The 25,110-nt window shown below is 41.2% G+C and overlaps 1 protein-coding gene across 12 annotated transcripts in view; it reads right to left on the reverse strand.

The window, feature by feature from the left end:
* XPO6 (exportin 6) overlaps nucleotides 1–25,110 on the reverse strand; it is a 117,519-nt gene that overhangs the window by 45,767 nt on the left and 46,642 nt on the right. For all 12 annotated transcript variants that reach the window (XM_077985659.1, XM_077985655.1, XM_077985654.1 and 9 more), the window contains 4 exons: nucleotides 24,287–24,364; nucleotides 13,637–14,090; nucleotides 10,229–10,355; nucleotides 3,043–3,152 (listed from right to left, as the gene is read on the reverse strand). In XM_077985659.1, the coding sequence (XP_077841785.1) occupies nucleotides 3,043–3,152; nucleotides 10,229–10,355; nucleotides 13,637–14,090; nucleotides 24,287–24,364 (769 nt within the window). The remainder of the gene's footprint in view (nucleotides 1–3,042; nucleotides 3,153–10,228; nucleotides 10,356–13,636; nucleotides 14,091–24,286; nucleotides 24,365–25,110) is intronic.

The raw sequence follows: 25,110 nt of genomic DNA on the forward strand, positions 1-25,110 counted from the left end.
TGAGCCGAGATCGCGCCACTGCACCTCCAGCCTGGGTGGCAGGGCGAGACTCCATCTCAAAAAAAAAAAAAAAATTAGAAAGCCACATTTAGGATGATAATCACATGATCAATGAAAAAAAATCCCACTGTTTCAAGTGGTCAGCCAGAACAACTGACAACTGTGACATTAGATAACAGATGCCTAGGCAAGCAGGTAAACATCTGCAGATGGGCTAAAGGCCTTTAGACTGTCCAGGGGCCATGCCACCTATCTCCACAGTCACAACCACAGTCGAAAGGCAGTAACATCTTCTATTATTCCTCTTTGCTATTTGTCATCACTATGACCACGTACTGAGTGCCTAATATATCTAGATGCTGTGCCAGCTATTTTACATACATGATTTCCTTGAACCCCAACCATCCTGCAAGAGAAGTATTAAGTACGTCCATTTTGCAAGAGGAAATGTGATCAGCATATAACCTGACCAAAAGTAAACACAGCTAGCCTAAAGCAAAAAAGGAATTTAAATTCTCTACACCACTGCTCCTTCTATTGGTATAATGATCTGCAGAAGTGTTTAATACTAATAATCTGCTAGTATATATTTTCTCTTTTTTTTTTTTTAGACAGTCTCACTCTGTCGCCTAGGCTGGAGTCCAGGGGCGTGATCTTGGCTCTCTGCAACCTCTGCCACCAGGGTTCAGGAGACTCTCCTGCCTCAGCCTCCCAAGTAGCTGGGATTACAGGTGCCTGCCACCACGCCCAGCTAATTTTTGTATTTTTAGTAGAGACAGGGTTTCACCTTCTCCGCTAGGCTGGTCTTGAACTCCTGACCTCGTGATCCACCCACCTTGGCCTCCTAAAGCGCTGGGATTACAGGTATGAGCCACCACGCCCGGCCTTGTACTGTTTTTTAAAAAGCATTTTTATATTAACCATTTCCTCAGTTTATTCTCGCAACAAGCTTGAGAGATACGAAGGAATATGTAGAATATGTACACTAAATATAGAAAAATTAGGCATAGTCCCAGAACCAAAAAGATATGCCTATTTAGCATGCAAGAAAGATATTTTGGCACAAGTAACTTTTCCTTCAAGAATCTCATTTCAAAAACACAATTACTTAAAGTTGGCAACTTCACCAAAAACAGCATCTCCTGTGTGTAATACGATTTCTGATATATGAACGTACTACCTATAACCTGACACCGTAGCAATCTGGAACTTATTCCACAATTACAAAAACCATCTTTGGGAACAAAAGAACAAATGTTTAAACTTGGAAAATAAAATTCTCAAAAGAAATTTGCATATTTATTTATTTTAATTTTCAATAGAGACAGAGTTCAGCAAATGGAACCAGTGATTGGTACCAAGAGACACAGAGTCTCACTATGTTCCCAGCCTGGAGAGCAGTGGCCAGCCACAGTGTGATCACTGCACACAGCAGTTCTGAGCTCCTGGGCTCAAGTGATTCTCCTGCCTCAGCCTCCCATGTAGCTGGGACTATAGGTACATACTATCACATCTAGGTCCTGTTTAGAATTTTTAAAACTCACAAAACCTCAGGAATGGAAAAGCCTTTGGAGTTCCAGTCCAACCTTTTCTCTGCAGTGGAGTCTCTCCTCTCCACCCTCCTCCATTTGGTACATTTATGGGGAAAGAGTATTCACTAACACCACCACCAGCCGAACATTTACAGTGTGCCAAGCATTCTAAATATGTTAGTTCGTTATTTCAATTAATGTATCAGCAACTATTATCTTCATCCTCAGTTTACAAATGAGGAAATAGAAGCTTCCACAGGCTAAGTACCTTATCCAAGTACCCCTAGGTAGCAACTACAAAACCAGGATCCAAATATAGGTCTGTGCGATTCCCCGCATGGCTTCCACTTGACAGAACCTCCCTCATGCACTGGTTTTACAACACAAGGACCACCTAATCTGAAATTGCTCTTATAAATACTGTGCAAAGAAGTAGGAGCTATAACCAAACAGTAAAATCTGCAGGCACTCTCTTAAGTATGATAAAGTACCTAGGGCTAGATCACCTAGTTTGTAATCTCATAGCGTAAATATACGAATTATACGAATCAGGTTTATTTATTAGGAAACTACTCTGATCCTACAATGTAAAATATAGCTTCTTTGCCTCCTTCATCACTGCCTGCTCACTGTGTGAATGCGATGCAATCACCTACTGAGACTACGATGGGTATGCTTCTGCTAAGAAAAGCTGCCGCTTTTACTTTCCCCATATATGGATGCTGCCATTATTTTCCTGGCATGCTGAATCTCCACCTTCCCTTCCTCTTTTCCCCACCCTGTGACACAAAGAACATATTGTACAGGAAATATACTCTCTTCCTGCAAGCAAGAAAAATGGGTTTGAGAAACATATGGGGGGAAAAAACAAACCATTCCCCATTCTCTGTTTTTTAAAAATATAATAAAAGGTGCAAAAGCAATTATCTCTGGGGTGTGGAATTATGAATAATTTATCTTCCTTACATTTTTCTGTATCTTCTCCTAGATTTAAAAATGAACACCTTTTTCTTAACAGGTATTTATTAATTTATTTAGGAAATTTTCAAACACATACAAATGGAGTAAGAACATAATGAACCCCAAGTTCCTATGAACTAACTCCAACACCAATCACCAACACATGGGCAGCCTATTTCTTCTCTACACCAACCCACTTCCGTTCTACCCCCAACTGGGTTATTTAAGCAAATCCCAGATGTCATATCATTTTATCCAATAAATACTTCAGCTTGTATCTCTAAAATAAGGGCTATTTAAAAAATTAAAAACATTAACACAAACGCATTAAAATATAAAAAATTAGTAATACATATTACTTTTAAAATTTTAAAAAGTCTTAACAAAATACTTAAAAGAGAAAAAAAAGGAAATGCTCAATGGCATTATTGCCTAAACAGCTTACATGACTCAGCTTCACTGAAAAGGTCCAGATGCATGGCTGTCCCTTAGGCCACTAGAATAACTGGCAAAATGACCGTATCTAGTTATCAGTGTTTAAGGAGTTTACCTGTTGAGAACTGCTTCCTTGTCTCCAAGACGACTTTTAATTTTACTTGTCAGATAGTCCAAAAAGAGCGTCCAGATATCCAAACAAGAGAAGTAACCTTCATGAGTAGGCTATGGTACAAAAAAAATCCAGACAATGAAATTATTTAATGCTACTATTCCTTAGAAACACACACATGCCGGCGTTTAATTCCAGCAGAATGATGATACCATAAGCCTAGATTCCCCAGTTTCCTGGTAATCAAAACTGGTGGATTTTAGTCGGTCTATAACACTGGGCCCTCCCGAACCTAACAAGACAAGAGTACCATGGAACACATCATAAGGGAGATACTGTGCAGGATAAACTGAGTTATAAAATAAGTCAAGCAAAAATCTATCTTAAAATCTCAGACTGTCACGCCTGTAATCCCAGCATGTTGGGAGGCCGAAGCTGGCAGATCACGAGGTCAGGAGATCGAGACCATCCTAGCTAACACAGTGAAACCCCGTCTCTATTACAAATACAAAAAATTAGCCGGGCATAGTGGCGGGCGCCTATAGTCCCAGCTACTCGGGAGGCTGAAACAGGAGAATGGCGTGAACTCAGGAGGCAGAGCTTGTAGTGAGCCGACATAGTGCCACTGCACTCCAGCCTGGGCAACAGAGTGAGACTCTGTCTCCAAAAAAAAAAAAAAAAAAATCTGAGATGGTGGAGAGGGCTCTTACAGATCATCTAGTTTAAATCTATTTTCAAGAGAAAGAAACTGAGATTCAGAGATGTAAGCTGTTTAAGGCTAGAGTTAAAAACAGGTCCCTTTACCCCCAGCCAATGCTCTTTCCACTACAAACCATTATGAAAGCAAAAATCAGTTTCAGTGGCTTCAAAGCTGACAGGTTCACACACTGGAATGTAAGGAAAGTAACACTTGCAGTCTTCCTATAGAACAGACTGAAAATGAACTCATTAAGTCTGACCCTCAGGGCATTATCCTATTTGCAAAGGCAGGGGTGTCAAACTTGCTAATAGCAACCTCTAACCAGGTGCTGATGTGGAGGAACAAAGTGAGAAGTCTTTGTAGGATCCTAGTAGTACAATGAAGACCACTGCACTAGTTAATTTTCTCAGGGGCTCTGAGATTCTATTACATGCAAAGTCCAGGCAACACAATCTCCAACACCAATCCTTCCCCTATGCATTCCGGTTCAACCTGTGGCTCCAACCCCTGATATCTCCACTGAAATGCTCACTACCTGAAAGACTCCTTTGGTTTTGCTAGTGGCTGTCTCACTGGACCACATATTTGGTGACAAGATCAAATATGAAAATAAACAATAACATCACCTTCTTGGATCAGTTTCTTTCTACTGCTGACCCACATGGAAATCTAGACGTTTACAAGGGCATACATGGAGGTGCCCAAGAAATAACTAACATTGGGTGGTGGTATCCAGTGGGAGTTCTCTGTACCTAAGCTGAAGTCTGAGACAGAATAAGTGTAACTTGGCTGGGTGCGGTGGCTCATGCCTGTAATTCCAGCATTAAGGGAGGCCAAGGTGGGTAGACTGCTTGAGACCAGGACTTCGAGACCGGCCTGGGCAACATAGTGAGGCCCAGTGTGTATATTTTAGAAAAAAAAATTAAAATATATTAAAAAAAGAAAAGAAAAAGTGGAACTTAAAAAGCCAGGCAAACTCCAACTTCACAACCCAAAGGGTAGCTCTGGAACTAGACAGGACCAACTTCAGAAAACAAAATGACCAAGTCCTGTCTCCACCTCATACTTGGCAATACTGACAATATTCATGACATGAAGTGAACCAGGAGAATAACTAGGAAAAACAATGAATAAGCCACATGGAAATGATATGGCAGGCAGACGGAGTGGCTCACGCCTGTACTTCCAGCACTTTGGGAGGCCCAGGCGGGTCAATCTCTTGAGATCAGGAGTTCGAGACCACCCTGACCAACATAGTGTAAACCCTCTCTCTACTAAAAATACAAAAATTAGCCAGGCATGGCAATGCATGCCTGTGATCCCAGCTACTAGGGAGGCTAGGGCAGGAAAATCGCTTGAACCCAGGAGGTGCAGGTTACAGTGAGCTGAGATCGTGCCACTGCACTCCAGCCTGGGCAACAGAGCAAGACCCTGTCTCAAAAAAAGGAGAAAGAAATGATATGAACAGTCCTTGGACAGGCCACCAGACTCACCCATCCAAGAGACACACTTCTTGTCCTGGGTTCAACTTGCTGAGCTTCCCTCAAGTCAATCACCAAGGTTATCCCTCCTTGGTTCAAAACTATCCACCAGCCCCCTCAAAAGAGCACAGTTCATCAGATGCATAAGGAAGAGCCTTTGAGAAAGGCTACCACATAAATCCAAGTATTATAGCTCCGTCAAAATACTTTATAATTATACATGTAAACTTCATGCATGTGAATTGAGGATTTGCTATATGCTCAAGGCTGGAGGAAAGGTGAGCAGACATCCCTGTATAACCTGAAGCACCACCTTTCACATCCATTCCTGCAGGCCCCACTGTGAGGGCTTGTGCCCTGCCCACAGAATGCCCATGACCTGGCATCTGATAGTTCCTGTGGACATGGCTCATTCCGGTCATCAAGATGATGGGCTGGCTCCACTTCTGAAGTCACCTAACTTTTCAAAACCTTCACAGACCCATTTTTTAAATGGACCTAGACTCCAATTTACTTTTCAGATTCCAGGGCTAACTGATCTCTGAAAATCCAGGCAGGTTTCTTTTTTTTTTTTTTTTTTTTTTTTTTTTGAGACGGAGTCTCACTCTGTCGCCCAGGCTGGAGTGCAGTGGCCGGATCTCAGCTCACTGCAAGCTCCGCCTCCTGGGTTCACGCCATTCTCCTGCCTCAGCCTCCCGAGTAGCTGGGACTACAGGCGCCCACCACCTCGCCCGACTAGTTTTTTTTGTATTTCTTAATAGAGACGGGGTTTCACCGTGTTAGCCAGGATGGTCCCGATCTCCTGACCTCGTGATCCGCCCGTCTCGGCCTCCCAAAGTGCTGGGATTACAGGCTTGAGCCACCGCGCCCGGCCAGGCAGGTTTCTTTAAGAAACTAATCACACCACTCTTATCTTCCAAGTGGTTTACGCTGTTTAGTTTTCATTTGCATTGGTCTATGTGATCTCCCTAAGAGTCCTGGAAAGTGGACAAATATTTTGCATCTTCCTCTTTTACAGATAAAGAACTCAAGGCTCAGAAGTCAAGTCGAGTCATGTCTTGCCAAGGTAACAAGACAATTAAGGAACAAAATCAGAACTAGAAAGTGGATCTTTGCCAGGCATGGTGGTTCATGCCTGTAATCCCAGCACTTTGAGAGGCTGAGTCGGGTGGATCACCTGAGGTCAGGAATTCGAGACCAGCCTGGTCAACATGGTGAAACCCTATCCCTACTAAAAATACAAAATATTAGCCAGGCGTGGTGGCGCATGCCTGTAATACCAGTTACTCAGGAGGCCGAGGCAGGAGAATTGCTTGAACACGGGAGGCAGAGGCTGCAGTGAGTCAAGATCGCTACATCTCACTCCAGCCTGGGTGACAAGAGCAAAACTCTGTCTCAATAAAAAAAAAAAAAAAAGAAGAAGAAGAAGAAGGTGTATCTTAAGGCTCTTGGTCCACAGCCCTTCCCCACAGGGTATACCATCTCAGGCACAGTTTCAGGAAGAACGGGCAAAATGAAAAACACAAGAACAAGAAGGAGTGGTGAGGATGCACTAAGCTTAGGAGCATTAAGACAGAGAGACATAGGATTATACATAGCCAAGAGGCTCAGCGAGCAACGCAAGGCAGGAGGCAGCAGACACCTGCTGAGCACTGCAAAGAAAAATGCAGGAAAAGAAAAAGAAAAGGAGAAATGGTTAAAGAAGATACTCGCACCATCTTCTGTCTTACGACTGTTCTTCAAAATTATGTTTATCAGTACAGTCATGTACCATATAACAACATTTCCATCAATAATAGACTGCATGTATGACAGTGGCCCAATAAGATAACCCTGTATTTTTATTCTACCTTTTCTATGTTTAGATACAAATCCCTACCCTTGTGTTACAGCTGCCTACAGTATTCTACACAGTACAAATAGTAGAGTAGTACTCTACACAGTAACACACTGTACAGGTTTGTGGCCTGCACCACCTAGCCTACATGTGTGATGGGCTCTCCCATCTAGGCTTGTGTAAGTGCACTCTATGAGGTCCACACAATGATGACATCACCTAACAACACATTCATCAGAACACATCCCTGTCAATTAAGGGATGCAACGCATGACCGTACTAAAATTTGTGAATTTTAGAAACAACAGACAAAAATAGTAAGTATATTCATATAACCCTCTAGATGAGAGAAAGACACATTTTCCCACATTACAGTTTAATAAAGCTATCATAGCTTTATTAAAAAGCTATGATAGAGTAAGATCATACTTGTTAGTGAACAGATGAGAACTTAAAGCTGTCTCTTGAGATCATTTAATTTCTTATTCTTAAGTCTTATTCCAAAGACCTCCCCTACAAGCAGGCCTTGGTCCTAGAGTGCACCTTGCCACCTTTTCACCATTCTACCTCCCCAGCAAAGGGCTGTCTACCCTGGTTTACCCACAGTAAGCTGGGACAGTGTACTTTTCAGGTTCCTGTCCCTCCACCTAGTGCTCAGAATCTGACTCTGTCTGGACCTCAAAGACACAGCTACTCCCACAGGTGGCCAGCCTGCTCCCAGAAAGGAAGGTCCTCATACAGGAGACAGGAAAGCAGAAAGGAGCTCGTCTGACGATTGCAGGTAGAGAGAGGAGGAAAGAAGCTTGTGGTTGGCTTCACGGGCACACTTTTTCCCCAATTACTTTCCCAATATATAAATATATAAAACCACCATTTTCAATTCGATGACACATAGGAGTCTATTGAAAGAATCATAAAAAATAAACAAGGGGAAAGACCTGAAGATGTCCATTGCAGTCTATCTTCTTAGGTGAGGAAACTGAAATCTAAGTAAATTTAAGGTATCTCCAAGGACACAGAACTAATAGAAATAAGCAGACCTCAAACACAAAACTTTTGGGTCCAATCCAAAGAATCAGGCATAAGACATGCCTACTTTAAAAGATGTTTCACTTTCTTCTATACTATACACACTAGAAGACCCCATTTTACATAGAGAGTGAAATGTCAAGACATTGTCATTCCATCTCCCCCAAGTAAGCCTCCTGTTTCTGGCCTCAGCACTGGCTCCTCAGCTCCCCCATTTCTGTTACGCTATTTAACACTCACTCAACATTGTCTCAAATCCTCCTTTTTCATGGTCTCCTTTAAAATTCCTCTGGATGTCTCAAAACTGTCCCACCTCTGATGCTTCTCCCCTACATCCTCACCCTCCTGCAGCCACTTCAAGTTCTCCCAAGGACTAGTGAGCTCGGCACGGCTCTCCTCATGCTCTGCACGCACTTGCCCCTCTACGTGACACCTCTGAGCTTCTTCAGGTTTTGGCCTTCCCACCCCTGCTCCCAGAACTGGCTCATCTTTACCACTGGGTACTCTTCTAGTTTCACATGTCAAGACCTTCCTTGAGAAAGGACAGCTTTCACATCAAACCCCTGCTCCAAGTCATATACACAACCCTTCTAGCCTAGACCCTTGTCTCTCCTCTAGCCACATTAAGCTACAACACTAGTGGTTTTAAAAAAAACTACTTCTAAAATCAAATGTCCTCAGCGACCCGTTAGTTTCATCCCTGGTACATGCCAACAAAAAGAGTAACCTGTGTACGTCCAAAAGCACGTATAAGAATGCTCACTGCAAGATCAGCAAGCACTGGAAGCAGCCAAATCAGCAGGGGAGTGGACTTGCAAACAATGACTTAACAACAGCACAATGAAAATCAACACACGACTGCCACACACAACGCAAGCGAAGCTCACAAACACGATGGCCAACAAAAACACAGATAAAACATACATTATGTGCTTTCATTCACAGAAGCTCCAAAACAGGCAAAATTAGTCTGTGGTATTAAGGTCAGGACTGGGGTTACTTCTGGGGAGAAAAGAGGGGAAGTGCTTGGAAAGGACATGAGGAGATTTCCTGGGTGCTGGCAACACTCTATTTCTTGACTTAGGTGATGGTTACATGCATATGTCGATTTGGGGAAAATTCATCTAATACACATAAGATTTATGCACTTTTCTGTATGTGTGTCATACTTTAATTTAAAAAGCTTATTTTAAAAACACATGGCTGGGCACAGTAGCTCATACCTATAATCCCGGCACTTTAGAAGGCCCAGACAGGAGGCTCACTTGAGGCCAGGTGTTCAAAATCAGCCTCGTCAATGTAACAAGACCCAGTCACTACCAAAAACTTTAAAAACTAAAATAAAAACACACACCAACAGGTACAGGGGATAGGATGTGATAGAAATATCTAAAATTGTACTGTGGTGATGCCTGGACAGCTCTATGAATTCAATGAACATCACTGAATTATACAATTACAATGAGTGAATTTCATGGTATATACAATTATACCTCAATAAAGCCACATATATAATTTTATATATTTTTGTGTGTGTGTGTGTGTGTGTGTGTATATATATATACATACATACACACATACTAGAATGAGTAGGGTCACTAGAATGTAAGTAAACTCAAAGCAGGCAAACACTTTGCTTGTGAAGGTTATATGTCTAGCTCCTAGAATATAATAGGAACTCAAAAAACATTTGTTGAGGGGGAGAAAAAATTGGACACTACCAAAACTTAACTCTCAAGAGCTTCACTATATATAATCTTCTTGAGGGAGGTTTCAATGACAGTTACAGAATAGAACTAAAGGCCCTAATTTCAGACTTTTCCTGTCTTTGGCTTTGCTCACATAATAGTGGTCAAGAGCCCTGACTCTGGGTTCAGATCCCAGCTCCACCACTTACTAACTGTATGACTCTAAGCAAAGTTACTCTTTGTGCCTCAGACTCTTTGCCTGCAAAATAGAGATGACAATGGTAATAGAACCTACTTCACAGGGATGTTAGGGAGATTAAACCTGTGACTCTTCACATAATAAGCATTATATTAATGTTTAGAAAATAAAGCTGAAAGAAAAAGTTTTTTCTTCTCAAAGTAACAAGGTAATAAACCTTTTCTCTGGAAGGGAAGGATGGCTTTGGTGCTTTACCTGATGAAATGTGTACTTGAACAAAAGTGTCAAAAACTCCACCACAGGGAACTGGGAGTAAGACTCGATTCTTCTTAGGTGAACACTCACAAAGAGCCGAAGAAAGTCGGTAAACTTCTCGATATAGCTAAACGAGACAAGACAAAAGGTGACAATAAGAAACCCAGCCACCTCCTTAGAACTTAAATTCAATCCAAAGTTCTTTCAGTACAGAACTATACAAATTTGTAATATATTTTCTTTTAAAAATATAAAGGCCTGCAACAATTACCTACAGGACAGGCAACCCTTCATTCCATTAACCACCTGAAACATAGCAGAAAAGCAACTTTAATCCTCAGACACTGTCTGCTAAAGCTTCTTATAATCTAGTGCGCTCATATTTACTAAGTCATTTGTGTTGTGACCCAATTAAAGTGAAGGGAAATCAAAAAGTTGATGGGCAGATCACTGTATTATTTCAATCTGGCAAGTCCAGAAGGCTGGTTTTCTTTCCAGGAGGCCAAAATACTAAAATGAATGGTGCTAAAGACACAAAAACAAAACCAGGCTACAAATGGCATGGCATCCAGGTAAGATGTACTCAGGCTTGCAACCTAATGGCCATTTTTTCCCCCTTTGGTTCCTGGTGCTAATTAAACACAGCATATCCCAATACTCTAAAAGTGATTTCAAACATAAGGGAGGAAGGCTATTAGAGCTGGGCAAGCCTCAGGGACTTTAGTCTGATGCTTCCATTTTGCAGATGAAGCCCAGAGAGGTAAAGTGACCAGCCCAAAGTCACTCAGCCAACTCATGGCAGAACGGGACTATCATCCACTCCCAATCCAGTGCTCTTTCTTTTCACTTCACAGTGAATCCCCAACTCATCTGTATTCACAAAATCATTTCACAGAGGAGTGTGGGTCACAGCTGCAAGGATAAGAGATCTCCGTTATTAAATACACAGCACATCATCACTCTCACATTTCAGAAACTGTCATTTTAAGCCCCTAAATACCAAAAGGTGATTAGAAAATGAGATGGCCATACTTTCATAAATCACATTTCGGAGACCAACACAAAAAGGTAAAGACATACTAGGCCTTAGCTGAAAATGAAATAACGGCTAAAAGCAATTCTGAAACTCATTACTGCAAAAGCTATTTTTCAAAACAAAGATATGTGAAATAATAAAAGGAGAGAAAACTACTACTCAGAAAAGCAAAACTGGCCCAGAAATAACATGTCCCATGTTGCTCCTGGGACCTATGTCCCTGAGGGTGGCCAGCCTGCCTGCCTGACCTCTATGTGGCCGAGCTTATTTGCAGCTTTTTAAAAAATACATATTAATTTGTTTTGATAAAGAGAACGGCTGTCTCTGTGGATCATGGGGCCAAGTACTCGCAAAACAGTAAGGCACTAAAATCAACTGTTTCTAGAGACAGGAACATACAAAGACACTTCTCTCTGGTGTCATCAATCACTAATACTCAAGAGTAGGAACTCCTTCCTCACTCGCTTATGACAGTTTTACATGGATATTCAAAGTCACCAGCCAGCTGACTGTTCTTTAGGAAGATGCACTCAATTCCCTACTACCCATTTAAAAAAAAAAAAAAAAAAAAAAGCCATGGGCTAAATACAGAACAATCTCAATTTTACTTTAGTATCTAACCCAATTTTTTAAAAATACAAACAAGGCTGTTCAGTAGCTAAAACTACAGATTTTATTTCACCTCATTTTCTTTCCCTTGCCCACCTTCTGGTACAGGTGCTAATGAACAGTAGAAAGTTAGGGGGAAAGGAAAGGCAGTAGAGGGAAAGAGAAGCCAAGGATCTGGTTAGCAGCTCCTAAACAACTGAGAATAGACTGAGCTGTTTAGAATTAGTGGTAGGGGACCCAGAGCCAGGAAGCAAGCACACAGCATTACTTATGTCACCTTTCTGCTCCCAGGCACCTCTCAGCTTTCACAGGGCAATAGGAAGCACAGGATTAAAATGTAAAACCAAGAGCACAAAAGTTACACGTAACATCAGTACATAGACAATCCATAATGACATTTCTATACCATCCACAAATGGAAGCCACAACAAAGTTGTCTGTGACTACATTATGATTAAAGTCAAAACAACTGCTATTTGATAATTGATACAAGCAGCTAGAATTTTAAATTAACATATGAGATATTGACATGAGACACACAGATCATAAAAAAAAAAAATGAAGGTAATACAGGCTTTCTTAACAACAAACAGAAAGAATATGAAAGTGAATAATGATGCCTTTGAATTCATGTAGAAAGCTATCACCAAATAATTTTTAAGAACATATTACCATATCAGATTGTGTTCTTATAGAGAGCAAACATGACAGTTTTACAATAACCCAAACCAAAATAATCTTATATACCAACTTTTTAATTTTAGAAAAATGTTACAAAACTGTCCAATTTAAAAAGCACTAAAACTTTCAACTTTAGGTACTTGACTTTATATTCTGCTATTTACTCTAAGGGAAAGAAAATAGCTTAATAACAAAGGGCAATCTAAGGAAAACTGAGAATATTAGTAACTTTCGCTGCCATGTCATCTGTAAATATTTACTAATTCGATACAATTTATTGCTTGAAAGTCTCTAAACAGTCAATCTGATTGTTCATAATATAAGTTTCCAACTTCCCTCTTGTTTTCATACAGCAGTAGTATCATGTTAACCAAAGTTGTAAGATACATAAATGACCTCATCTGCAAGAGACATAAATCATGAAACCCTGCCTCAGAGTACCATGATAGAATCATCTTTTAGAGTGCTTTTTAAAAAAACAAAGGAGGTCATTGTAGGCGCCATCGAGAGGAAAATAACAAAGAAACACAGTTGTGTGCTACATTAACCTGTGCACACATTAACATCCCTCCTATAGTTTGATGAAAACTTGCCATTGATGTAAAACTCACAATAATAACAATTCCTGTATACTGCAGGATGTTCACTTGGGAAAAGTCAAATAGTAAAAACTGACACCAAGTGAGAAAGGGCGATTATAACTCCTGTACCTCCACGGACCTCTTCTCCTGTTCTTGGCTACGCAGGAGCAGCAGTTTCAGTCCCTGCACCACCTCAGACCTGCAAGCAAATAGTAAGGAAAAGGGGGCAAGAGGAGTAGAAGGGAGGACAGGAGATGGATGGGGAGAAAAGACAACAAACCTACACAAGGCACAAGCATTTTTCAAACTCAGTCACTTCCCTTAACCACCCAAGCCCTTCCAGCTAATCTCAGACTTACTGGCACACACCTACCTTTCTGTTCCTCACCAGGAGCCCCATATTCTGAAATCAAAGAGGATTACAGATGCCATGCAGCACAGCATGGTAAACAGTCAGGGCCCTTTCTTGGGGCACACCAGCTCCACGCCTGGTTTCATTACCTCTCATCGAGCTCTTCTAGCCTGCTCTTCACTGTGTGGGCATTGTTATCCTTGGTGATTTTCTGCAGGAGGTAGAAAGTCTGCTGGAACATACGCAGTAAATACTCCTCAAATTCCATAGGCACACAGTTCTTGGACATGAGTTCATTGATGCAGGACATGGCCAGGACCCCAAGCCGGCCGCGCTCCTGACCCGAGACACAGTTCTGGCTGCTGCCGTTAACTGACGCCATCTTTCTGGCACGGATGTCACAGCCAAATCGCGCAAAGTGGAAGATGGTGGTAAGGAGGGATGGGGTGATGCTGGCAGATAGAGGAATCCAACTGAAGAGATGGGCCAGGCACTCCAAGGCCAGGGAACAGATATACTCACTCTCCACATCAAGGATGGGAATTGGCTGATTCAACAGTTTGGCTGAACTGGGACTCTGCAACAGGTTACTCAGTAAGTCACCTGAAAAATAGGAAAGGCTTTTAAGCTATCCAGCATCAAATCTCTTACAAATAACTTTAAGTAATTCTCCTTCAAAAATATATATATATATATATATATTCACAGCTAATTAAATATATCAGTTTAATTAGCTGTGAAAAAAATAAAATCTATATGCTCAAAGTTAAACACTAATTAGGAAATTTTAACAGTACAGTACAAATAAGATAACTGATTATGATTCTTAGTGAGGGGGATCTGGATATAATCTTTAGTGTTTTGACTTAAATTTAGTTTTAGTGAGATTTGTACAATAGCGGTTTCCCAGGAGACATAAGTGAAGAGAAGATGGGATTATTCTCTGGCTGCAAAACCCCAAATCCACTCAAGTTTTTCTTTTCTTGCTAGTCTTCCCCCAAATCATGACCTTGCTGTTGAAAAGCATGATACATGACCATTAAATAAATAAACAAATAAAAACCCCTAACACCACATACAAAGTTGGGCACCAAATGAATTAAAGACTTAAACCAAAGATAAAACTTTAAAGTTAACAGAAGAAAATATAAGAGTATTTGAAATATAAGAAAAGAGAGAAACAGACTCCTTAAAACCACCAAAATGAAAACCTTAACAAAAAATACTGATGAATATAATATCAAAATTAAGAGTTTCTAATCAAGGCTGGGTGCAGTGGTTCATGCCTGTAATCCCAGCACTTTGAGAGGCCGAAGCGGGCGGATTACCTGAGGTCAGTAGTTCAAGACCAGCCTAACCAACATAGTGAAATGCTGTCTCTAGTAAAATACAAAGTAAGCCAGGCATGGTGGTGCATGCCTGTAATTCCAGCTACTTGGGAGGCTGAGGCAGAAGAATTGCTTGAACCCAGAAGGTGGAGGTTGCAGTGAGCTAAGATCACACCATTGCACTCCAGCCTGGGCAACAAGAGCGAAACTCCATCTCAAAAAATAAAAAATAAAAACAAAAACAGAATTCCTAATCAACGAAAAACATTAAGGGAAAGTTACTAGGCGGACAACAGACTGTGAGAAGATATTCACAATTTCTAACATCGAAAAGGACTGAAAGCTAAAATCTATTTTTAAAATGCTACACATCAGTAAACACAACAACCCCAGTACAAAAACAGACAGGTGATATGGAGAGACAATTTTCAGAGAAGAAATTCTAAAGCATATGAAGAGATTTCAAATTCCATTAGTAATCAGAAAAAGCAAATTAAAAGGAGTCGGAAAAAATGTTGGCAAATGCCAGACGTCAAGTACAAGGAATGGACGTAGGAACCTTCACAAGGCGGTGCAGGAGGAAGGGCCATTCTGAGGAGGACCTGGCACTCTGGAATCCTACTAAACATTCACATATCCTCTCGCCTGACCATTCTCCTGGTATGCTCCCAACACAACTCTCACACGGGTCCATGAGGGGACAGGCAGAGGTGCATGAAGGGGAGAGCTAGAGGCAGTCTGACCTCCTCCTTGGCGGGAGAAGATAGGGAATGCAGAGGCAGATATCATATCACACAGTGAGCAGATAGAGGACTAAGGCATAGACGGGCAACAGTTTGGAGAGACCTTAAAAAGATACAGTTGAATTAAAAGAAAGAAACAGAATGATAGTTTCACTATATCGCTTACATATTAAAATATATGGACACAAAACAGTAAGTTCTTACAAGAGCATGTTACCAAACAAAAGATAGAGGTTATCTACATTAAAATGGCTGTTGATTATGGGGAAGGGGGTCCACAAATTCAAAACTATTTTTAAAGGAATACTAAGATGCTCTTTTCCTTTTCCACTTTCATTATCTCCAAGTGTACAATGGAGCTTTCCAGAGGCTACATCACACAGGATATTGCAACAGATGAAATGCAGAAGCTGCCCTTCACTAAGCCACATGTTAGAGATTTGCAAAACTGCAAAACACCACCACTCTTCTCAGTGAATTTTTCTGTTTGCTTTGAAAAATGTAGGTTTTTTTATTAAAGTATATTATCTGTTAATATGTAATGGGTTCATCAGTTATTTTTAAATGAATTAATGACTATTTCTATATTTTTCTCAGTTTTTCTATCAACAGATATAACTTACAAAGTGTTTTGAGGACCTCAGTAATTTTTTAAGAGTCAAGGGACCCCAAGACCCAAAACTGGAGAAACATGGGGCTACTCTGTGAACCTGGACCAGTAGTGTAATCAGAGAACTTGTCAGAAATACAAATCATCAGGCCCCAACCCACGCCTACTAGAGTAGAGCCTGAAGGGGTTGGGGCCCAGGAATCTGTGTTCTTATAAGCACTCCAAGCGATTCTTATGCTTGCTTGATTTTTGAAAGCACTAAACTAAAGGAAATCAAACAAAATGAAACAGGGAAAAAAGCTGTAAAATTATTTTAGAGAAGACAAAAGAAGAAAAATATTTAAAACTATAACAACAGGCCAGGAGTGGTGGCTCACATCTGCATTCCCAGCATTTTGGGAGGCTGAGGCAGGCAGATCACTTGAGCCCAGGAGTTCAAAACCAGCTTGGACAACATAGCGAGACCCCATCTCTACAAAAAATACAAACATTAGCCGGGCAGGGTGGCGCATGCCTATAGGCGCAGCTATTCAGGAGGCTGAAGTGGAAGGATCGCTTGAGCCCAGGGAGGTCAAGGCTGCAGTGAGCTATGATTGTACCACTCCACTCCAGCCTGGGTGACAGAGCAAGACTCCGTCTTTAAAAAAAAAGAAGAAAAAAAGAAAAAAAAAACTATAATAAGAAGAAAAATTTCCTGAAATATGATGTGACTCTACAACATGAAAAGGTTTATCCTGTTCCAAGAAAAAAAGGATGAAGAGTGATCAATATTAAGAATGTTTAAAATGAGGAAGCAGTGCAGGCAGAAAAGTACAGATACAAAGGAGCAAACACCTCAGTCAGACTTCTCCACAGTAACATTCACAGCCTGGGGACATTCTCTCAAACATGCAAAAACTCAGGTAACTCCACAAATTCTTCTCAAGGAGGATACCAAACAAAGAAACCACAAGGATAAAGAGACAAATCAAAATAAAGAATTAAGGAATGGAGAAGCTGTAGCAAAAGGACACACCAGCATCAAATTACATAGAGACTCAAGACTAAACAGACGTAGGAATTACAGAGGGTAATTCCTTTTTAGCTAGCTAAAAAGTTAGCTAGCTAACTTTCCCATTTTTCACAAGGAAGAAGTCCCAAAATACATGGTCTAAAATTAAACATGGTGAGGGGGAGGTGATACACAAAATTCAAACACGTAGTACAAAATTGATTTTTATCATTTTTTCTTAACCATACAGGTATCTTTTAGAAATTAATATTTCTTATAGAACTGTAGAAAAAGCACCTCAAGGTCAGCAATTCCTTAAATTTAATACGTTGTTACATTTAAGTAAAACCTGGCCAGGCACGGTGGCTCATGCCTGTAATCCCAGCACTTTGGGAGGCCAAGGCAGGCAGATCACTTGAGGTCAGGAATTCGAGACAAGCCTGGCCAACATGGTGAAACCCTGTCTCCACTAAAATACAAAAATTAGCTGGGCATGGTGGTGCATGCCTGTAATCCCAGCTACTCAGGAGGCTGGGGCAGGAGAATTGCTTGAATCCAGGAGGCAGAGGTTGCAGTAAGCAGAGATCGCACTACTGCACTCCAGCCTGGGCAACAGAGTGAGCCTCTATCTTTTAAAAAAAAATCAAGAAAATGCTGGGTACGGTGGCTCACACCTGTAATCCCAGCACTTTGGGAGGCTGAAGCAGATAGATCACTTGAAGTCAGAAGTTCCAGACCTGCCTGGCCAACATGGTGAAACCCCATCTCTACTACAAATACAAAAATCAGCCGGGCGTAGTAGAGGCCACCTGTAATCTCAACTACTCGGGAGGCTGAGACAGGAGAATCGCTTGCTCCCGGGAGGCGGAGGCTGCAGTGAGCCAAGATCATGCCCACTGCACTCTAGCCTGGATAACAGAGTGAGACTCCATCTCAAAAAAAAAAAAAAAAAAAAAATCAAGTAAAACTAAAATTTAATTGTTATTAAAAACAAAAAATATATAATCTGATACTATTTTTGTCTTTTTATCTGTCTTATCTCCGTGTAGAGACGTCTGGGGTGATCAAATATTATTTGATGTTCTTTCTATATGAGATACTGGGTAAATGTTTACATTTTATTTTGTACTTTATAGCACTAGGTCTCAAATGTTTGGGTTTCAGAAGTCCTCACTCTTAAAAATTACTAAGCATCCCAAAGAGAAAGCTCTTAGGAGGGTTACTTCTATTGATATTTGCCATATTAGAAATTAAAGCTGAGAAGTGTTTAAATATTTAATTCATTTAATTACAAAGCCATCATGTTAGCATAACATTTTTAAATGGAAAAAACTGTATTTCACCCAAAACTAGTGAGAAGGGTAATACAGTTTTTATATTTTTGAAATCTCTTTAGTGGCTGGTTTAAAAGATAACTAGACTCTCCCAACTGCTTCTGCCTTCACTGTTTTGCAATAGATTGTTTTCACTGAAGTACGTGAAGAAAATGCAGCTCCACACAGATACACAACTACAAATGAACAAAGGGCTTTAGTGGCCTTTTCAAGTGACTGTGTCTATTCTATCATATTAAAGTCTGATGAACAGTCATTTCTGAGGGTTAACTGCAATATGAAATCTGGAATTAACTTTTTTATTCATATACTCATGAGAGAATGGGAATAAAAATGACAAACAATGTCTTAGTATTTTTATGAACAAATACCTGGCCTTTGGGACTTCCCAAAAGGGTTTAGGGGACTTCCAGGGGTCCCCAAACTTATTGAGAGCTGAGGCCTTACATTAATGCTGGATGAACATGAAGAAGTTGGTTAGCTTTTCTTGGCCTCAACCTCCTCCGCCATTATAATGAGGATTCTGTGAATTTATTAATGAAGGGTTTACGTTCTATTCTTAAAAGTGGACTTATCAAGTTGATTTATGAGAAGCCAAAAAAAGAGCTGTCCCTAGTATGTGGCTCAGAAGACTTTTTCCAGAATGGATGCTAAAAGGAAAAAAAAACAAAACATCTATAATAATACTTATAGTAAAAGCAGTAACAGCCACCGTCGCTCTGTGATTATTTGCTTGGCCCTATATTGAAAACTACATAAGCATATTCTAATTAAATATTCACAACTCTAAGGTAGGTATTATTACCCATATGTACAGATCATTAAAATAACTAAGGCACAGACAAACCAAGTGTTTCCCCAAGTCCCTCTGTTAGCATGAGGTAGAAACGAAATCAAACCAGGATCTGGCCTCAAAACCAATGTTTCCTTCCAAAAAGCAAGTTAACTGGGAAGATAATGCAACCAGGAAAAATGAGCAGTAAGAAAGCTAATATTTAAATACAGAAAAATATTCTTAATTGTTCTCTGTATTAAAAAAAGAGAAAAAATACGGAAAAACATGTATGGCCTAAAATCATATGTAAAATAATAGCATGTGTATACCATGACTACAAGCATAGGAAGACAAATATGTGAAGACAAAGACTGAACAAGATTATGCAAAGGCAAAAACTGTTTAGGTGGATATGAATGATCTGCGATTGCTTTTGTCCTCAAAAGAAAGAAAGTAGCAGGACCGTGGTCATGGAAGTCAGCATTCGCTAAGGAGTGTACCACGACTCATTTCCCTAAAAAGGTTGGGGCCGGGGAAAGAACCTGTTAAGGCTATTTCTCCATAAAAATGATTTTACTCAAATTTAAAAGTTTCAAGGTATTTTAGTAGATGACGGAAGTGTTTTTCAAAAATTTCAAAACTTACACTGTAATCAAAGTGGAAGGAATCACCACAAAACAGATTCTGCTTCATGCAGCAGCACTTTCAATACAAACCTAAGAGAACTTTATCAAGTTCTCTTATTTTTTTGTTTTTTTTGTTTTGTTTTTGGAGACAGGGTCTTGCTCTGTCGCCCAGGCTGGAGTACAGTGGTGCAATCATGGTTCACTGCAGCCTCAACCTCCTGGACTCAAGTGATTCTCCCACCTCAATCCTCCCAAGTAGCTGGGACTACAGGCATGAGCCACCATGCCCGTGTGTGTGTGTGTGTATAAGATGGGGTCTCGTGTGTGTGTGTGTGTGTGTGTGTATAAGATGGGGTCTCACTATGTTGCCAACACAGGTCTCAAATACCTAAGCTCAAGTGATCCTGTCATCTCGGCCCCCCCAAAGTGCTGGGATTTACAGGCCTGAGCCACCATGCCCAGCCCTGTAATAAACTTTCATGCAAAGCTTTTTAATTACTGAAACTTCATGTGTTTTCTATCAGTTGTATATTTACTAACTTAGGGTTTCTCAACCACAGCACTCCTGGAACCCGGGGCTAGATCATTCTTTGGTCCCCTGTATACTGTGGGGTGTTTAGCGGCATCCCTGGCCTCCACTCACTAGATGCCAATAGCACTTCTCCAGTCATGGAGACATTAACAAATATTCCCTGCAGGACAAATCACAGATCTAACTGCAGCCTTGGTCCAGTAAAAGAGGGGGGAAACTCTATTCAAGGAGCCCCTGGAGGAGAAAATAAGATCACAGGAGTTGTAAGTGACCCTCCCAAGTCCCACCTTTCTATAGGTAGTATATAAGGAATACATGAAAAGATGTACATGAAGATATGCAATCTGTTAAGAATTGGCCTCAATTCATGCTCTCTGATACATCCTCACCCTGAAGAACTTTTCATCATCACCTATGTACAGCTCTATATTTGAAACTATATATCATGTGCATGAGAAAGATATGGTCCCTTAATTTTACTGCAGAACAATCAAAGCTAACTCAGAATTGCTGTAGTCACATAATCTCATTCTGTGCACTTTTTTCCCCATTGGTCCAGGCAGAGAGAAGTGAAGATGAGAGGAGATGAAGGAAGATGAAGCTGCTCAAGTGAAGCAGGAAGGAACAGCCTCAGCAGGCAGGGGGCAATGTCCACATCTTCCCTCATTTATCCACAGAGAAAGCTATTCCCTTTTTATAGTCAAGGACATCAGCGGTCAGAGAAGGTAAAGGATCCATTCCAGGTCATAGAGTAAGTGGCAGGGCCAAGACTCAAAACCAGGGGAAGAAGGAAGTAGACGAAAGTGGTGAGAACGACCAAGAAAGCAAAGCTAGGACGATGACCGTGCACCTAGATTCGGAATTCTAGGGTTCTGGTAGGGGTTCATGTCCCCACTCTGCTCACTGGCGATGCAACCCCTGGCAAGCTTCCTTGTTTGTAGGCAAGAAACAGACTATCATCTGTCCCACAGCAGTCCGATCTTGTGAGGTGAGTGATCACTACTGCAGCCAGTTTAGGAGTCAGGGTAACAATTTGGGGGAACTATGCTGAGAAATAAACCACACACATTCCTTCAAACCTTTTTCTACATCCAGACTATTAAAGGAGTTGTTGCAGGAACTAGTCCCTGGGCTTGGTTCTTTAAAAGTGATGAGACAGAAAACTATATTAAAAGAAAGTATATGGGGAAAAAACCTCACAAGCCTCAGGGGGCTACTAAACCTAACACACAGGGCAGGAGAGTTCCGCAGGGGCTGAGCTGGGGTGTGCTAAGGTATTTGGTTGGTTGCTTCACTGGGCCTAAAGTTTCTCAGAATAAATTTTCTCCAGAAAACTGATATGGTCAAGAAAGCAAAACAATTTTCTGGAAATTTTACTGCTTAACTTGGCGTCTTAAGTGCACAAAGACAGTTGAGCAAAAGCATCAAAATGAATGGTGGTTGCATCATCAGCACTGTCCAAATAGTGGGGCAAGATCTAATGACCTCACTTACATTACCATAAAAAGAAAGAAAAACATTGTAACAAATAAACATGCAATTTTTTTTAAAAGGGAAGTATACCAGCTTAAAAGCTTATGTCACTCCCTAGGTGCCCCTATAGTCTCAATTTATTTTGTTATTTCTCAAATACTAAAATCCAACATTTCAAAACATTTTAAGAGGCAATTCTCAAGAAGTAGGCACCACATTTTAGGTTTTGTTACATGCAAATGGCAAGTTCATATTTTATTCCGCCTAGCCTCATAAAACCTGGGCAACACATGGAAGAGGTAAGCACACATTTCTGGTTTGTATTATTTGACATTCCCTAACATGGCTGTGAGGAAAATAGAGCCTATCAAAGTATAAACTGAGTTAGCTCAGAACCTCTCTGGATGAAGCCAACTGAAACACAAACAAGCGTTTCTTCTACAGTAAACTGCTGCTGCTAGTAAACCGTGCTAGCGAGTAGTCAACTGTCTAAAACAAATCTAATTCAAAAGAACTAATCTTGACTGGGTATGGTGGCTCACACCTGTAATCCTAGCAATTTGAAAGGCTGAGGCGGGTGGATAGCTTAAGCTCAGGAGTTCAAGATCAGCCTGGACAATATGGCGAACCCTGTCTCTACAAAAAATACAAAAATTAGCCAGGCATGTTAGTGCACGTCTATGGTCCCAGCTACTTGGGAGGTTGAGTTGGGAGGACTGCTAGAGCCCAGGAAGTCGAGGCTGCAGTGAGTTGTGATCACACCACTGCACTCTAGTCTGGATGACAGAAAGAGACCTTGTCTCAAAAAAAAGAATTAGTATTTGCAAACAGAATTTAAATGAAACGACAAACTTAACTGTGGATACTCCAAGGTGTTCGTTCACTCATAAAATCAAATCTCTGAATCATTTCCAAATGTTTCTTTAATCAACCAGATACTACAACATATAAATCTGCTGAGCCACCTCAAATATCTACCTAAAGAACAAAGGTTTGCCACCAAATACAAAGTTCCATTTCCTATGAGCTTATAATGCACTCTAGAACTCTATAATTATTTGTAATCTAAGCAGTATGACAAATGGCTCTCTAATAATTTTTTTTTTTTTTTTTTTTTTTGAGACGGAGTCTCGCTCTGTAGCCCAGGCTGGAGTGCAGTGACCGGATCTCAGCTCACTGCAAGCTCCACCTTCCGGGTTCACGCCATTCTCCGGCCTCAGCCTCCCGAGTAGCTGGGACTACAGGCGCCCGCCACCTCGCCCGGCTAGTTTTTTATATTTCTTAGTAGAGACGGGGTTTCACCGTGTTAGCCAGGATGGTCTCGATCGCCTGACCTCGTGATCCACCCGTCTCGGCCTCCCAAAGTGCTGGGATTACAGGCTTGAGCCACTGCGCCCGGCCTCTAATAATTTTTAATCCAAGTAAGATAATGAGAATTTGTAATAACTAGTGCACTATGAGTACTCCTCAAAACTTTCAGATAGATTTTCAATTCTAGAGTAACTCTACAAGAATTTCAACTTCCACATACTAACAACAGGCTACATAAAACAGTTTGGGCTTAGAGATGTCTGACTTCCACAGCCTAGCTCCTTGAAGTAAAGGAGAAGATGTGGAAATATTTCTCATTAGCCACATCAACCTTTACAGTAGAGGAAGAAATATGTGCCAATTCACAGGATGTACTCTGCTGGAAAAGCATTTGTGATCATTTAGTGTAAACAGCAGCATTTAGAAACTAAAAGTTCCTGTTCAGATGCAATTTCCTCTTTCCATCCATCCTTGAAAGCAGTCATCTTTAGATGAACTGCACTCTGAATTTTGAAGCAGATATTAATACACTGTGGACAATAACTAGCAACCAGTAAACTATTTAATAGCCTCTGCAAATATGCCCCACTTTACCAAATGACTCTTAACCAATGTTGACTCAATGCTAACTACTGCATAGTTGCCACTATGCAGGCAGAGAGGTCCCCACTCTGCCTTGGGCAACATGAGTCCAGTGAGGAAGAAAGCACTCAATATTCCTGTTCCTATGTCCTCTCCTGTGGGCTGCTGCCCACCTCCTGCCACCCCTGTAGAAGAAGGACAAGCAGAAGTGTCAAGCCCAAAGGCTCCTACCAATCTCAGCACAAGCACATAGCCATGACATTTGGGAAAAAGAAAAAAATGAGGACAACGACCTAGGACTATTTTTTTTAATGTAATTTTTAAAAATAGAGATAGAGTCTCACTATGTTGCCCAGGCTGGTCTCAAACTCTTGGCCTCTAGTGATCCTCCCACCTCAGCCTCCTCAGTACTGAAGACTACAGGTGCAAATCACCACACCTGGCCCCCAATACATTTAAAAAGAAGAATGCCTTGGCTGGCAGGCAGACCATACCACTTTCTCCTGAGGTCGGGGATGGTGGTGGAGTGGCAGCAGTAACACTGTGTTTGTCCCAGACAGTCTCCAAGATACCTACCAAGAAAGGAGAAACAGAGTTATAAGAGAAATAATGTCCAGCATATAAAGATTTCGAGAAAGTTTCTTGATACCTTTGATCAAACATCAGCACCTGAACATCCCTCTCTTGACCATGTCCTCCTCCAGCAAGCAGCTGTGCCTCTCGACTTCACAGCTGCCTTCTGGCTCTCCACTGCTTCACTGTGGTCTTGTGGTGTGGCCTCTCCCCACTGATGCCTCCAGCACTGCTCTTTGCCAGAGTCACCTGGTTGCTGCGTGCACTCACCGGTCACTTAATCCCCATCCTCCTTGACCACGCTGTGGCATGACAGGCCACTGCCTATACCCTTATCTGAGCCAGTAGCACCACTCTTTCCTGGTTTTTCTCTGGTTTCTTTGAACTCGATTCCATCCCTTTCACTATTACTTCCATCCTCTGCCCATGAGTCACTTAAACACACGTTTCCCCAGGTTCCCTTACTGCTCTGCTTCTCCTCTCATTTCACTCTCACTGCTAGAGTGACTCATCCACTGCCATGGCTTCACGAAAACATATTCTGAAGCCTCTCAAGTCTCCTGTTCTTGGCCCAAACTCACCTTGACTACATACACCAAGCACTGCATCACATGATGGGGGCTTCAGAAACAAGGCAAGGGAATTACAGACCTGCATGTCCACCTGCTTCCTGGACTACACTACATGCATATCCCAAACTCAACTTTTCGTTCCCCACAAACCTGCCACTAATTCTCTTTCGTTC

This window comes from Macaca mulatta, chromosome 20 (genome assembly GCF_049350105.2).
Source record: "Macaca mulatta isolate MMU2019108-1 chromosome 20, T2T-MMU8v2.0, whole genome shotgun sequence".
Lineage (NCBI taxonomy): Eukaryota > Metazoa > Chordata > Mammalia > Primates > Cercopithecidae > Macaca > Macaca mulatta.